Consider the following 16771-nt stretch of genomic DNA (forward strand, 5'->3'; position numbering starts at 1 on the left):
TCCGGTCATGATCCTGGGATCCTGGGATGAATTCTGCATCAGGTTCCCTGCTCAGTGAGAAGCCTGCTTCTCCCTCTGCCTGCTGCTCCCCCTGCTTGTCCTCACTCGCTCCTTCTTTCTCTGACAATTAAATAAATAAAATCTTTAAAAAACTATATATAGTGAGGTGAATATGGGGTGATAAAATTAATAGTCATGTTTTAGCTATTTTCTCATATAAAGAAGGGTTTTTGATCTTGTATTTTTCATTTTGTATCCCAGATATATTATATTCAAAGATGCCGTAATTTTAAAGGGAATAAAATATGATCTATTTTCTTAGCCAACTTATATCCAGCAAGAAAGTTAACCAACAAATTCTAAGTGATAGGCTGCGCTGTAAGTGACTTGCATGACCCTATGACTTGGGGGATGCTCACCACAGCTCTATGGGGTAGGTGCCATTAACACCCTTATTTTACAGATGGGAAAAATGAGGCACAGAGCGAATAATGGACTTGCCCAAGATTGTGTCATAGTAAGTGATTGTTCAGGAATTCAAAGCCAAGCAGTGTGACTCTGGAGTCTATCCAGCTAAGTTCTAGCTTGTTCTTCTGTACCAGATGTGGAAGGGGGAGGAAACAATGATTGCAAGAGAAGTTTCCAGATAGCAAGAGGAATTAGAACAGAGTTCGGAGGAATGAAAATATTTGGATTGATAGAGATTATATGTGTGACACAGAAGAAAAAGAGAAGTAGTCATGAGGAAAAGAGTTACAAGAATGTAGAAAGACAGTTAGGAAAATACAACATATAGTCAAGGATTCTTAAGTAATGCAGTTAAATGGCACAGGAGTTTTTATTCAGAATTGTGGAAAAGAAAATACATTCACAATGCTTTACCATTACCTCTAAAATAAAATGCATCCTCAAACTCATTTTGACATAAATTGATTTTAATGTTGAAAATGATGAATATTATATCTGAAATGCCGATGTTATTATTCTTCTGATACTTTCTTCTCATTAGTCCCACCCATTACAGTAAGGTAACAGCATGTCATGAATTTACTTGCTATTCGAAGAGGACACTTTCTAAAAGAATATATATAGTTTGAACAAAAATTAAACCTTCTAGTAAACTTTTCCTAGATAAGAATGCAAAATCAAAAAATTGCAGTTCATACCACTGTTTTCTTTCCAGGCAAACCAGTGATGATAGTGACAGAGTACATGGAAAACGGATCCTTAGATACATTTTTAAAGGTAGGTTTGAAACACGTTTATTACTCAAAGTGTTGTTTGTATGCTGCTGTGATGTTGAAGTTGAAATGGAGCCACTTTAGAGTTTTTAAATCAATAGAAGTATCTGGAATCAGAATAGTGATACTTCAAAAAATAAAATTTGGTTTGTAAATTGCCCTTTCCAGAAACTTAAACAAATCTAATGAGTATGTCCCTACAGTTTTATTTAAATGTTTGTTAATTTGCCCTCCAAAAAATGAAAGAAAGAGGTGATAAAGAAAGGAAGAAGGAAGGAAGGAAGGACAGAAGGAAAGAAAAGGAAAGGGGTAAAAAAAAGAAGATTTTCTACAAGTACCTAGCCTGCTCAGAGTATCTAGTATCAAGGGGAAAAAAATGTCTAGGGTCCATGCAAACCATCTGTATTGATGAAAGGGTCAAATAGACTCATAATCCATCTGAGAGCCGGCCACTCTTCGTACAGGAGGAATGGCCATGTAGTAACAGACGGTATCACTAATGCTGTCAGATCTTCTGGGTTGCAGGAAAAGATTCTTTTTACCTGCAAGTGTCTAAATTTTATGGTTTGTACCTCGCTGTATTACTACTCTATATCTTGTGCCAGAAAATGTAACATATTTGCATGCCTGATTAAACCTATAGCCTGTTACTTCTTCACATTTCACGTGGCAACTGCTACCATTGATTAAGGCCATATTATTCCTACTTTTCAAAATAATCATTAGTTGGGCGTTAAGCTGTGTGCCCATGCTAAGTCCAGGGCCCCTGACAAAGTCAGTAAGCTGCCGAGAAACACTAACGTCCTGGTCATTGCTCCGTCCTCTTCCTCCCACGTGCTCCTGAAGAATCTCCTTTATCTCCTCCGGCCACTTCTTTTTTTTCTTCCCCCAATATGCCTATCCCGCTAGCTTATCTCAAAGCACCTCAAAAAAGGCACAATGTTCATCTAAGGTAGGCACTAGGTTGAGGGATGAACATACTCCTCTGATGACTGAGAATAAAGGAATTACAACGCTAGTTAAGGCAACTAACTGAAATTTTTGACAAGGGCTTTCAAAGCCTTGTTGGCTTTAACCAAGTAGAGGATTAATCTGTGTTACAAAGTTAATGATATATTTCATAATTTTTTCCATTCTCCTTCAGATACAAATTGCATATGAGGTTGGTGAGAGTATTAATTTGGGGCTGGAAGGCAGATCCTTTTAAATGTCCCCCCAGTGATTGTTGTTGCTGGATTAATATTTCTACATCATTTTAATAGAAGAACGACGGGCAGTTCACTGTGATTCAGCTTGTTGGCATGCTGAGAGGCATCGCGGCAGGAATGAAGTACCTTTCTGACATGGGCTACGTGCATAGAGACCTTGCTGCCAGAAACATCTTAATCAACAGTAACCTTGTGTGCAAAGTGTCTGACTTTGGACTTTCCAGGGTGTTAGAAGATGATCCTGAGGCAGCCTACACCACGAGGGTAAGATCTAACAGAATGCATTTCTGACACAATAGATGAGAAACAATTAATTTTTAAAGATTTTTAAAGGAAATAGCAAAAAGGACATTCCTCTCGCATAGGAAGACAGAAAGAGAAAGGAATGGTGGGGGGGGGGATAAAAAATCTGACAATTCTACTTGTTGAATATCAGAAAATTTATATATTAAACTCAAATAAGTATTCACTTTCTGGGGCACAATAATTCATCTTTCTTCCTACAGATACTGAAAACAAAAACTTTATATTCAGAGTGAATACAACAATATATAAATTATTCAGAGTTTTAAATGTAAAAGAGAAAGTTAAAGAATCTCCTACATTTAAAGTAATTAATATTACATATATATGAATATATAAACATGTAAAACATTATTGGATAACGTAAACTCTCTGCACTATAGTGTCTGCATTTATAAAACAAATACAGAAATAGCTAAACCCACCTTCTAAGGACTCACATGATACAAAATAAAAGAACTATTCCTTCAAAAAGTTTTGATTTACTGGAGGTATTTTAATGCCTAATTACTTCCCTGACATGCTATATTAACTGTTAAGCTCACATCTATGGAAAATTGGTCACTAACTCATGTTGTCATAATTAGTATAAATCAACATCCTTTTCCAGCAAAGTAATTGTTTCCTGAATCAGTATGGTATGTACCCGACAATTCTTTTCTGCTGGCAAACTGTGGGTATTGGTTCAATAGAATTTTCTGGGCAGTCTGTGTATTGCACGTTTTGAATTTGAATCCCTTATTTTAATTCTAAATCTTTTCAATGTCAAGAAAACATGAAATTAGATATCCTTAATGTTCCAACTCCCTGTGAAGCTAGAAATATTTTTCATTGTATCTTTTTCACCGTAAGATTTGGTTAACTTTTGTTTCAATACAGAAGAACACTTCTGGCATCTCACATTCTTAAGATAGTTATATTACACATTTGCTTATTTATTTCAATTTAAAAAAATGACTTCTACTCATAGGCTGAGAATAAACTCTTTTCATAGATTATAAGGCTGTTTTTGTTTTCACTTTTTTTCAGTGTTGCTTTGTGACTCATGGATGTTTAGGGACTGTACTCTACTGAAAATCAAGAGTAACTTATCTAAGCAAACAAAGCCCTCTAATCGTTAGCTTAATAAATCGATAAATTAATTGGTAGAATATCCCTCTTCCTCTAGACCTAATTATCATTGTCATTATTTGCCTTGAATGAAACCTCAATTAAGAATTCTTTTGGGATTAGAGCTACACTTAATAAACTTAGCCTAAGCAAGAAGGAGGTTATAGAAAAGTCCATTCCCAGTATGATTGGTTGGTATCTTGGTTAAATGTATAAAATAGATTTGTCAAGGTCTGTATCAGTGTATCATGCTGGGGAGAGGGGAACAGAGGCAGAGTTCCTGAGATACGCAAAACCTACTCCTCTGAAATGAGCTGTGAGAGCAGTTTGTGGAAAATCCATATATGGAGAGATGAGAAGATAAGGGAACTTCAGATAATTGTGATGTCAGATATGATGGTCGGAGGACCAGAGGAAAAATCCTAGGCCGAAGTTTGAAGTAAATCAACAAACTATGGTTTTAATAGGAATAGTGAGAGCATATTATAGATATCCCAATGACACATGACCATGCCTAATGATGTGATCTTATCCATGAATGTTTAATTAACAAAAGTATGTATCAGGGAAGTCTTCTTAAAGTGGTGTTACCATATATATAAAGGACAAATAATTTAAACATAGTTTGAATGGTTTAAATTAACCTCAGCTTATGGAACAACTTCAAGCATTACATCAAACTGTTATTTCCCCATGTCTTGAAACTTTGATTCATAAAGAGCAACTTAAGTTCCATTTCTTGCTAGTGTTAAATTATATCCTCTCTGCAAAATGGGAAGGCATAAGTTAATCTTAATCCTTTTTATATGAAAATATTCAAAGCCTATGCATTTCCCCCTTAAATATATTTTTGCCTGTGGATGAAATGTTTGGTTTCCTGAGTTTGCCTGCAGGATATAAAAGTGTTTATTTTATGAACTAAGAGGAAACCTACCAAACCATGTTTTTTTTTTAACCATTAAAAAATTCCAAACTTGATAATGTCATAAGTTTTCCCCACAATCTAATTGCCATAATTTTTAATATGGTTAAATTAAATGAGAGATCTATTTCTTAGGTGAATATAAAAACAGTCTGTAACATAACAAACACAAATATACATTGGCAGAAAATAAGAGAAGTCAAGTCTAAAAGAAATTGCACAGTGATAGGGGACAATATAGCTATACGTGATTTTCACGCCTGTCTTATTAACTGTTAAACCTCTCAGCATTGCATTCAGCAATCAAGACTTCCCGTTTATAATTCCTATGTTAAAGGAAAAACAAAAAACAAACAACAACAACAAAAAACAACCCAACAACAACAACAAAAACAATGCCCTGGGAATTTTAGTCCTTTACTCTCTGTTAGAAAGTCATGAAAGTATACCTTATTGATTTGCTTGACTGCCCGCTTTCCCCTCATCGAGCTGCCATCATGATACTGTAATTGAGATGTGGGTCCTGTATGTGTTCCAGTAGTCAAACAGAATTTAAACCAAGAAACCTTCCAGACAGCCAATTAGTAGTCAGCCTACAAGTGCTTACGGCCTGAGATATGTGAAAAGAGACTGCATGCTGTCAAACAGATTCACTTCAAAATGCTACATCTCTTTCTAGATCTTTCTAGTGAGGCAGCAATATCCTGAGATTCATTTGAAGCATGTGGTAATCCTTTTATTCTTTTTCAATTTTAGGGAGGCAAAATTCCAATCAGATGGACTGCCCCAGAAGCTATAGCTTTCCGAAAGTTTACTTCTGCCAGTGATGTCTGGAGCTATGGCATCGTGATGTGGGAGGTTGTGTCTTACGGGGAAAGACCCTACTGGGAGATGACCAATCAAGATGTAAGTATGGAACTACTCTCCTTCAAGTCTGGAATGAAGTGCTTTGTTCTCTGAGTCAGGAGACAGAAAAATTTTCACTTCTCACAATGACAGTTGCCTAAAAAAAAAGGAAATACTTTGCTTATCCTCTGATCTGTTTTGTTGTTGTCAAAATAGCCTTTATGCAGAAACTCAAAATAAGTTAGTATAAAGGAAAGGAAGTTACTATTACATAAAAGTCAGTCCCTTGCTAGACAGTGTAAGCTGTACTATAGTGAATTCACTCATTTTATGTCCCTACCATTTTCAAAGATAAAGAACGAGTCATCAGAGAATGAATACTGACAGCCAAGTTTTTATGATTTGCATTTGATAAATGCAGCTAAAACCCCAAACCAAAAGGATGAACGATATTGATTTAATAGTGGATGTTCTTAGGGGATAAAAATAATAATCTATGTTTCTTTAAATTAAAAAAAAATATATATATATATAAAAGAAGAGTTGGATTGTCTATTTAACTTGCGGAAAAGCACAGATTTTTTTTCTTATATAGAAAAATAATTCACACTTAGAATAACAGGAACCTAAAATTAAAGGATCTATGAAAAACTCTTCTATTCAAGTTCAGAATGTTTATTATGTGATGCCTGACACATGGCTCTTTGGTCTTCGCTTTTGTAATTTTCCATTGTTATTATTCAATACAGTCCCTCCCATTTTGGATTACACTGAAATTTGATATTTGCCCTTCAAATATGTGAATATGTGATATGTGAAAAGAGACTGCATACCAACAATTATGAAAGCAACTAACATTTCTTGAACACTAACTATGTGCCGCATACTGTCTTAAGAGCTTTATCAACTACCTCATTACTTCTTTCTAAAACCAGTATATGGAGCAGCCTTAACTCCACAGCATACTGATTTAAAGCATTTATTTTTCCTCCAATTATTTCTTTCATCCATGCTCTGTAAAATCTCCCACTCCTATGCCTTCAGGGGTTATTAGACAGAGACTACAGCTCTTCAGCTGCATTTTATTGAAACAACAGTCCCATGCCAGTAATTAAGATTCAATTTCAGATATAAAATTTCAAGTCCAGTCTAAATCAGAGTCAATGCCATATCCATTTCAAAGTGGTTTCCGCATCTACAGAGCCAGCCTGACCCTCACTACCTAGACTGGGAAGGAAGGATGGTCATGTGTTTGCTCCTCTTCCTCCTCTGTCAAAGTTCGCACCTGGATTCTTCAGAGTTGTCCTTGATGGATATGCAGAAAAGAAAGGGCAGGATTGTTTTTATGTGAGTTTGCTGATGCCTCCTGAACACTGGTTTTCCAGTGAGGTGCGTGTCAGAGCTCTTGCACAGACTCCTGGGGAAACCCTCGCTTTGCAGGTCACTAGAGGGTGAGGATGCACTGGGACTTCCCACAGTTCCTCTCACTCGCTGCCTTCTCCCTACCTCACGGTCCCTCACCGTACAGTACACGTGTATATATCACTGGCGGGAAACCCCTTCTGGTGGGTTGCTCGGCCATTGTTCCTTCTTTTGGACTATGATTGCAGACTGCTCCAGCCAGCCTGCCTGCCTTCTTCAAATCTCTCTGGGTGAGAAACCAGGGTCACGCTTCAGCTTTTCCAAGAGTAATTTCACAGCATTCTTCTCTGATAGCAACACTAAATTGGGCTTAATGCATTCCTACTTCTCAACAAGCCTACAGCAAGGCGGCCAACCTCCCCTTTTTGTAGTTACTACAAATTGCTACAATTGGTTTTCTTTGTGTCCCACTGAACTTGGCTTTGGGAGGGAGTGCTGACTTATAGTTCTCTAAATTTAGGAGAACATAGTATCCTTTTTAGGTTTATTATTTTGGGCTAGGGCTATGGTAAAAAAAAAAATCACTGAACTCTTATTTTATATTTGACAACTCATCAGAAAGATGCTGTTGTTATTCCTGTTTTTAAGTTAAGAAATGGAGCTTAGAGAGATTAAATGACTTTCTGAAGGTCACAAAAAATAATAATCGTTACACCAGAAATTTAAACAGGATACTCTAAAATTTGTGTACCAAACTACCACACTGTCTCTGATTGAAACTTCTTCCTTTTTTTTTTCAACCTAGAAGTCTAGATCAGCCTTTTGAATGAGTATAAAAGTCAACTCGATACATAATAATTACTTTGAATTTTTAGCCTAAAGGAAGACCACACCTATTTGCTATTTACTATTCTCCAGGAGAATGCCAAACAGTAACTTGAACTATAGCATCCTTCACAGTTTGGTTTCCAACTTTTCTCAAGGATTATGTTAATGCCGTTCTCTCCTTTAATGTGTGAATGTATTTTATTCTGCCATGACGGCAGCGTTTGTTTCTTCACTCAAAAAAAACTTTTACTCTTTACTTGACTAGTTAACATCTTCTCAAACGTATAATATTTTGACTTCTCATTCTGTCATTCAGAATTTTTAGTCCTTCCCAACTATGTGTATGATACGTATAGCCTTGTCATCTACATTATTGGCAATTATACCCGATATAGTTGCATCTATCACAAATAAACTTATAGACCACAGTACAACATGATGTGAGGTGAATGCTCGTAAGTGTTTCTGTTGATCTTAACTGGGTATGCTCATGTTCCTGGAGTTCGCTGGTCGATACTGGCGAACCTTTGCTCTAATCCCTGTGGACTTCACGTTCCTCTGGAGACCTGCAGACTAGTCTAGATGTGAACTTATCTGTCAAGTGCCTGAAGGGCCAGAGTGATCCCAGTTGCCCCTCATTCGGTAACATATCTGCTAAAATCACATTAGCCAATCCTGTAATCGAGGGATTGGTCCAGTCACACTGTCTGTTGTGAACGGACAGTTCAAAGTCACAAGAAGAAGGGCATAGAAACAAGGAGGTACAAAGGATTTGGGACACATATATTTTTCTGATTTTAGCCATTTGAGAGTCTTGATATTCCATCAGATAACTTTATTTCAAACTATTTAGAAAGATAAAAGAGAGTGCTGATATAAATGCTCAGGAAATTATAACAATAAAAGTAAAATTTTGGCCTTGGTTGGGTTTTCCAAGAATCTAAAATAAGGTTTACAGTAAATGATTATACAATTGCAGATCTTCCTAAAATGTCTGATTTTAATAAAAGGTACAATAAAAGCTCTATATTTTCTCACAAGTTCACAGTCATTAGTGGAATTTAATTTCTATGTAGAGCACTAAGTTTGATACCCTCAATTTCTGTCCCAATTTGTATTCAAGAAACATGATCTATTGCATTTGAAAATCATGATCACTGAATATTTCTTTGGAAAAAAATTCTCAAAGAGCAAAATAGAAGGACTGATTTGGTGTTTTGAATGCTATATCCCATAATCTATACATTGCAGATACTACCGGATTCTAAAAAGGCATTGCAACATGAAAATATGACATTACCATGCATGCAGAATATTCTACATCTCTCAGAGGAGACCTTCCACTATGTGAAGGAGACAGAACGCCGCAGTCAGTTTCTTTTGATACAGGACTGCCTCTGTCATCACAGAGAAAAAAAACATAACAACACATAATAAAACGAAGCTAGAATGACTAAGATAATTTTAATATCAGACCATGAACTCCAGGAACTAATATCATATCCTGGTCAGTAGAAGCTTTTTTATGTGGTAGAACACATTTTAAATGTCAGCATTTTTCTGGACTTAAAATCAAAACCAAAATAAGAGATTTATTAGCATGGCATTTTTATATTTAGTGACAGTCTTTCTCTTGTATTTATTAGGAAATGTATGAATACATAGAATATACTAAGCACATAGATTATAAAATGTTTTAAAAACTGATTTATGGACACCTGTGTGGCTCAGTCGTTAAGCATCTGACTTCGTTCAGCTCAGGTCATGTTCCCAGGGTCCTGGAATCAAGACCCTCATCCGGCTTCCTCTTCAGCAGGAAGCCTGCTTCCCCTCCCACACACCCCCAGCTTGAATTCCCTCTCTCTCTGACTCTGTCTCTGTCAAATAAATAAATAAAATCTTTAAAAAAAAACAAACAGGGGCGCCTGGGTGGCTCAGTGGGTTAAGCCTCTGCCTTCAGCTCAGGTCATGATCTCAGGGTCTCTGGGATCGAGCCCCGTATCGGGCTCTCTGCTTGGCAGGGAGCCTGCTTCCTCCCCTCTCTGGCTGCTGCTCTGCCTACTTGTAATCTCTCTCTCTCTCTATCTGTAAAAAAAAAAGAAAAAAAAAATTAAAAAAAAACACAACAAACAAACCTCATTTATCTTTCTCAACCTTCTCATGTTAGAATTACTTGAATTACTTTTCTTCTTCTTCTTCTTTTTCTTTTGACATTCAGTTTTCTACTACTATTTCTGTTGGCCTAGATCTTTAAGACAGCAAGAATTTTTGACCCAAAAAGATGTCAACCTTCTTTGTACTGGGTGGTCTTCTCGTCCTCTTTCAATTCTTTGTTGTAATTACTGATATATATAGATATAATCTGGTGTATGTATCTTTTATCACTAGAATATTTCATGGTAAAATAAATACTTTATGATAGCACACACATGTTATAATTAACTAAAGTATGAAGAATTCAGTTTTCAGGTAAATACTGAATATTACCAAGATTTGACAGTGAAAAGTATTTGACTTTTAGCCTCAGTAAAATAGTATCTAAAATGAGTGTATTTGACAAACAAATATTGGTCTTTGAAGATAATATTAGTCTTCTAAGGATAATGCTGCCTGTCCTTAAATGAAAGTAATTATTTTAGTGACTGGTAACCTCATGTTAATTCTTATCCCTTTGGAAAAAAGTGATCCGTAAAGAAATATCAATATTTAATTTCAAAAATCCTGTATTTTGCTATTCAACAAAAACAACAACAAAAATAAAAGACAAAAACCTAGAACTGGAAGCCATTTTCATTTTTCATTTCAAAAAATTTCAATTTTTTCAATTTCAAAAAATTTTCATTTTTCAAAAAGTCATTTTGGGGGCACCTGGGTGGCTCAGTGGGTTAAGCTTCTGCCTTCAGCTCAGGTCATGATCTCAGGGTCCTGGGATTGAGCCCCTCATCGGGCTCTCTGCTCAGCAGGGAGCCTGCTTCCCCCTCTCTCTCTGCCTGCCTCTGCCTACTTTTGATCCCTCTCTCTCTGTCAAATAATAATAAAAAAAACTTAAAAAAAAAAAAGAAAACCAGTCATTTTGGAATTTATAACTCTTGGTCAGTTGTAGTGATTATAAAGGGAGTGGACTTGAATAGAGAGAATTTTTTTTTAATATTTTATTTATTTGACAGAGAGAAATCACAACCAGGCAGAGAGGCAGGCAGAGAGATTGGAGGAAGCAGGCTCCCTGCGGAGCAGAGAGCCCAATGCGGGGCTCGATCGAGTTCATGACCTGAGCCGAAGGCAGAGGCTTTAACCCACTGAGCCACCCAGGCGCCCCAGAATAGAGAGAATTTTTTTAACTTTATTTTATTTTTTCAGTGTTCCAAAATTCATTGTTTATGCACCACACCCAGTGCTCCATGCAATACATGCCCTCTTTAATACCCACCACCAGGCTCACCCAACCCCCATTCTCCTCCCCTCCAAAACCCTCAGTTTGTTTCTCAGAGTCCACAGTCTCTCGTGGTTCATCTATCCCTCCGATTTCCCCCAACTCCCTTCTCCTCTCCTTCTCCCAATGTCCGCTGTGTTATTCCTTATGCTCCACAAGTAAGTGAAACCATATGATAATTGACTTTCTCTGCTTGACTTATTTCATTCAGAATAATCTCCTCCAGGTCTGTCCATGTTGATACAAAAGTTGGGTATTCATCCTTTCTGATGGAGGCATAAACTCCATTGTATACATGGACCATATCTTCTTTATCCCTTTGCCTGTCAAAGAGCATCTTGGCTCTTTCCACAGTTTGGCGACTGTGGCCATTGCTGCTACGAACACTGGGGTACAGATGGCCCTTCTTTTCACTACAGAATAGAGAGAATTTTTAAGATCCCTTTAATCTCTGGAACTCTACTGATCTAAGATTGATGTGCTAAGAAAAAGATATACTCAACATACCTTTAATAAATATTGGAAACAGAAATAAATCCTACAAAAAATGGTGTATCTGGAACTATTTCTGTAGTATCTGACATTATTTCCAGGAATATATTCTTAAACTTTAGTCACTTCTGAAGAGCATCATATCTCACAGTAACAAAATAACTCATATGTGAGATTTCAAGTAAATATCTAATAACATAAGCACTCGCAACCTAGGTAGAACTTAATTCATCAAAACACAAAAATCTGATTCCATGGAGTAAGATCCATAACTCTCTCATATTATTTTCTTGGGAAATAATTTCCCCCCCCCAAAAAAAAATTCACAGGTTTGCTTGCCAGGAAGATTTCAGTGTAAATCTTGCCACTGCTGCTTCTTGGCTGTAAAGATGGGCAATTACTTAACCTTCTGGAGTCTCAAGTGTTTCATCTATAAAATGTGTATAATGTCTATCTTGGAAATATATGGTAACAATAAATGCAGATAATATATTTATAGTTTGTATTATGGTACCTATGATACCTGGGCCAGTCTAAGTCCTGCAAGAAGCCTATGCCAGGAAGGAATTCGAAATACGTGAGTACCATGAAAGAGCAAATCTTGTAAGGAAGAGGGATGAAGCATAGCTAGGAGAGGTGTCAGACTGTGGTAATCTTGCCTGTCACGGGAATCACATAGAAACGAGCCTATCTTATTGTCACTGCCATACTCCATAACTGACCGGAAGTAAGCTGTGCAGAGCTTGGCATGGGTGTGATTGTGATGACGGCTTTGGAACGTTTAGGGCTAAGCATTGTTGATCAATTACCATGTAGCAACTAAAGATTCGAGAGACAAATTTTCATGATTGCTAGGCTCTGCACCTTGCAGCAGAGACCTACATTTCCCCAGCCAAGTTCAGGGAGCATCTGTCTCATGGATCCGTGGATTCTGAAACTTCCTGAGGGGAAACTCAGAAGAGGCCCGTTATAGAATCACTGGAGTCCCTGTGGTTTCAGTCGATCTCAGGACCTCAGGTCCTTTGCCTCTCCTTCCTCTACTATCCAGTCTGGATTCCCCTCATTTATCAATCTGGCAGGGCATAGTGGCTGAACTGATAGACTGGATACATCTTTAATTCTTGGGGGTTAGCATTTTCAGGCCACAGTTGTTACAAAAGAGTACCAAGAAGTCCCAGGTGTATCAGCTGGTTTCCACAGGTATTTTTCCCTGCCACAATTGTGTGAAATCAGCTTAAATGCCCTATGGATGAACATATTATGAACTACGTGGAACCAGCTTGGACCAGCTAGCAGATTTTCAGAATGAGATCATGTTGATAGTTTGCACTTGACATGGAGGGAGTCTTCATACCACATAAACAAGAAAATGTTACAAATATGTTGCCTCCCCCCAACCCCCAAGGAGAACCAGCTGTTAATTATTCACCAGCGCATCAGTGAGTATGTGATACGCACACATTCTTTACTAGGGAAGTCCATGCCCTCATTGAGCGCTATGCTGTGTGGGATTCAGTGTTTGTGGATCAAGCATTGTAAAGCTGACAGTAGCTGAGCCTCTGTGAGTGGCGAAATTAAACTGTGCCCAGAATGGTGTGTATATATGTATATATATATATATATATATATATATATATATATATATATATATGACAGGACAAAACCACTGACCCTGAGATGAGAAAATGCGTCCGGAAGAGTCAGCTTGCTGCAAGGGAATAGTGTCATATTGGGTACTCCGTATTGAAGTTTTATGTATTAAGAGAAGCAGCATTTTTTAAAAGATTTTATTTGTTGATTTGTGAGAGAGAAACAGATAGTGACAGAGATAGTGAGAAAAAGAGCACAAGCAGGGAGGAGAAGGAGAAGCAGGCTCCTGCTGAGCAGAGAGCCTGACCCAGAACTCCATCCCCGGACCCTGGGATCATGACCTGAGCTGAAGGCAGACGCTTAACCATCTGAGCCACCCCCGGGCCCCAAGAAACAGCATTCTTAAAGTTGTGTTCAGACTGTCAATTTACACAACGCCAAGGAAGTGCATAGTTTAACACTTCAGATTTGGGATGCCTGGGTAGCTCGGTCAGTTAAATACCTGCCTTGATCAAATCATGATCCAAAGGTCCTGGGACTGTGTCCTGCATCAGGCTCCCTGCTCAGAGGGGAACCTGCTGCTCCCCCTGCCTGTGTGTTCTCTCTCTCTTGCCGTCTTAAAGATCTAGGCCAACAGAAATAGTAGTAGAAAACTGAATGTCAAAAGAAAAAAAGAAGAAGAAGAAGAAGAAAAGTAATTCTCTCTCTCTGACAAATAAATAAACAAAATCTTAAAAAAAAAAAAAAAGTACTTCTATCATATGATCTCCCTGATATGAGGACGTGGAGATGCAACATGGGGGTTGGGGGATAGGAGAAGAATAAATGAAACAAGATGGGATTGGGAGGGAGACAAACCATAAATGACTCTTAATCTCACAAACAAACTGGGGATTGCTGGGGGAGGGGGGGGTCGGGAGAGGGGGAGGGGAAATGGACATTGGGGAGGGTATGTGCTATGGTGAGTGCTGTGAAGTGTGTAAACCTGGTGATTCACAGACCTGTACCCCTGGGGATAAAAATACATTATATGTTTATTTAAAAAAAAAAAAAAAAGTACTTCAGATGTAGTGCATATGAACTGGTGCCAGATTGTCAAACTTCTGGTTGTCTTTTTTTCTTTTTTCTCTTTCTTTCCTTTGTCTATCTCAACCATCCACATTAACACATGTAGTAGCAATAAGAAAGTCAATTGAGAGTATGATTCACTTGGTTATATGTTATAAACTTTATGATAAAATAAATAGCCTAAATTGCACTTTGATAGATTTTAAGCATTTCACTACCAGAGTACACGTGCCGTTCATTTCTCTCCCAAACTATGAAGGAAACAGTAGTTAAAAATGGAAAAAAAAAAATCAGTGTGTCTAAATATAAAATCTAAAGTTATAGTTTAAACATACTTTGAAGATAAATTCTAAAGATAAATGTAGAATTAAATTCAGTGACCTAATTTCCTAGACCAAGTACTTAAGTTAACTTAGAGACATGATATTATATTTCTATATATAAATTTACCTGAAAATAAAGTTAAGTAATATATTCTGGAAATAATGTCTCAATCAAATAACTTATAAAATTCCTGTAAAACTAATGATTTGGTTTAATTTATTCATTTCATAGTCACATATGAACACTAGCTGCTCAGTGGAGGAAAGACAATATTTAAAAAACGTAGGTGCTAAAGAAAAATAGACCTTATTGATAGCAGCTTTGGGAAAAAATTCATTATGAAACAAATCAGGTTTTAAGTAAGTAAAAAGCACTGTTCTCACTGCATAGTGCAATATTTCATGACTCAAACTATATTAGGACATTTTATTTTGGTACATATATGTTATTAAAGATAACAGCCACTGACATCAACAATGAAAAGTCTTATAATAAGCAAATTAATAAAAAATGAATGTCCCTCAATATGTAAGTTCAAATGGTACTTTTAATTGTTCATTTTTGCTCTTTTATTTGCTCACTAATGAGAATAATTATTTTCTCAAAATTTATTTATACTTTTTTCTTTTGTAGTTAGTATCTATTTCTCATGAATCTGGTTTTTTTTTTGATCATTTTATTTTTCAATATTTATGAGCTTTTTAACACATTAGGTAGGCCAATGATATGTTACCATTTTTGTAATAGTTTCTACCATGGTTTACTTTTTAATTTTTATATTGTTTTTGAGTTAATTAAGGTGGTAGGTGACTCTTAGGAATTTTGCTCATAGTTATTCAGTTATTTATCTGACCATTTGTTTTTGGAGTCCTGGAGTACTTTTTATTCCTCTGGCTGAACTTAACTATTTGTACTTCTCAGGAACTTTTATTGTATGACCTTCCCAAGGAGATATATGCCATGTCTGACTTCGAATTGTGACCAAGTGATGATGACTTTCCCATTTACATTACCATATCTAATATATCCTGCACCCTAGCCAGATTCCTGCAAATTGCCATCTGGGTGTTGCCCTCTCACCCCAAATAAAACAAGCCCCAAATTATACTTGTCAACATTCTCTACCCTCATAAATGTGTTTGCCTAAAGTAAAGAGCAACAGCCATCCCATGTGAGAAATCTGAACTTGCTTTATCTCAGATACATTCTCTCCTCCCCCTCTACTTCTATGTCATAAATGTCCCTTAAATACACCATTTCATCTTCTTTCCATGTGCTACTCCTTTTGTTCAAATGCCATTTCCTTTATCATTGAGAGACTGGTTTCTTTCCACTCTTTCCAAATGGTTTTTGTAAATTACCTATTCTAATTATATATATATGTACACACACACACATATATATATTTGTCCGGTCAACTCTAAAATCTTTGTCCAAAAATGCAATTTGCTTTAATTGTTAAGGAAATATTCACAATAAGATTGTGAGAAATATGTTTATTATTGTTGGCTTTAGTATCACTTAAATATTTAAATTTTCTAGAATGAAACTTGTATTTATGTTCAGAAGCATAAATGAATTTCTTTCTTAGTGAGACATTTTGATGGTAGCAGCATCGTTATGAATGTTTTCGATAAAACAATTTCACAATTAGACCAATACTCTTTTGCGTGGTTTTATTTAAAATCAGTGATGTTTATAATACCTGTGCTACTTAGGCAGTCTTTCCAAATTCCTGACAGAAATCAGTAGATGATAATAGACAGACTTTGACATTATTAAATGATATATGAGACAGTTATGCTAATTTAGCCTTTGACTTATCCATCATTTACCATCTGAAAATCTCTTTTGAAGTAAAATGGCAGTTCTGTTACTTTAAAAAATATGTGTCTGCCCATAATTTGTCATTAAAAAGACATTAACTTTTCAGAAAAATCACTAATAAATGTAATCCCTGTTTGATTCCAGAAGGCAAGGATAAATAAACATGAACATTATTTTTAAGTCAATTAATTTTACAAATCACCCTTCATCAAGATTTTAT

The 16771-nt window shown here is 36.5% G+C and overlaps 1 protein-coding gene across 5 annotated transcripts in view; it reads left to right on the top strand.

Moving 5' to 3' along the window:
• The window catches only part of EPHA5 (EPH receptor A5), a 358479-nt gene that overhangs the window by 324342 nt on the left and 17366 nt on the right, over positions 1-16771 (top strand). For all 5 annotated transcript variants that reach the window (XM_045997835.1, XM_045997837.1, XM_045997834.1 and 2 more), the window contains 3 exons: positions 1184-1245; positions 2504-2713; positions 5541-5690. In XM_045997835.1, the coding sequence (XP_045853791.1) occupies positions 1184-1245; positions 2504-2713; positions 5541-5690 (422 nt within the window). The remainder of the gene's footprint in view (positions 1-1183; positions 1246-2503; positions 2714-5540; positions 5691-16771) is intronic.

This window comes from Meles meles, chromosome 2, assembly GCF_922984935.1.
Source record: "Meles meles chromosome 2, mMelMel3.1 paternal haplotype, whole genome shotgun sequence".
Taxonomy (NCBI): Eukaryota; Metazoa; Chordata; class Mammalia; order Carnivora; family Mustelidae; genus Meles; species Meles meles.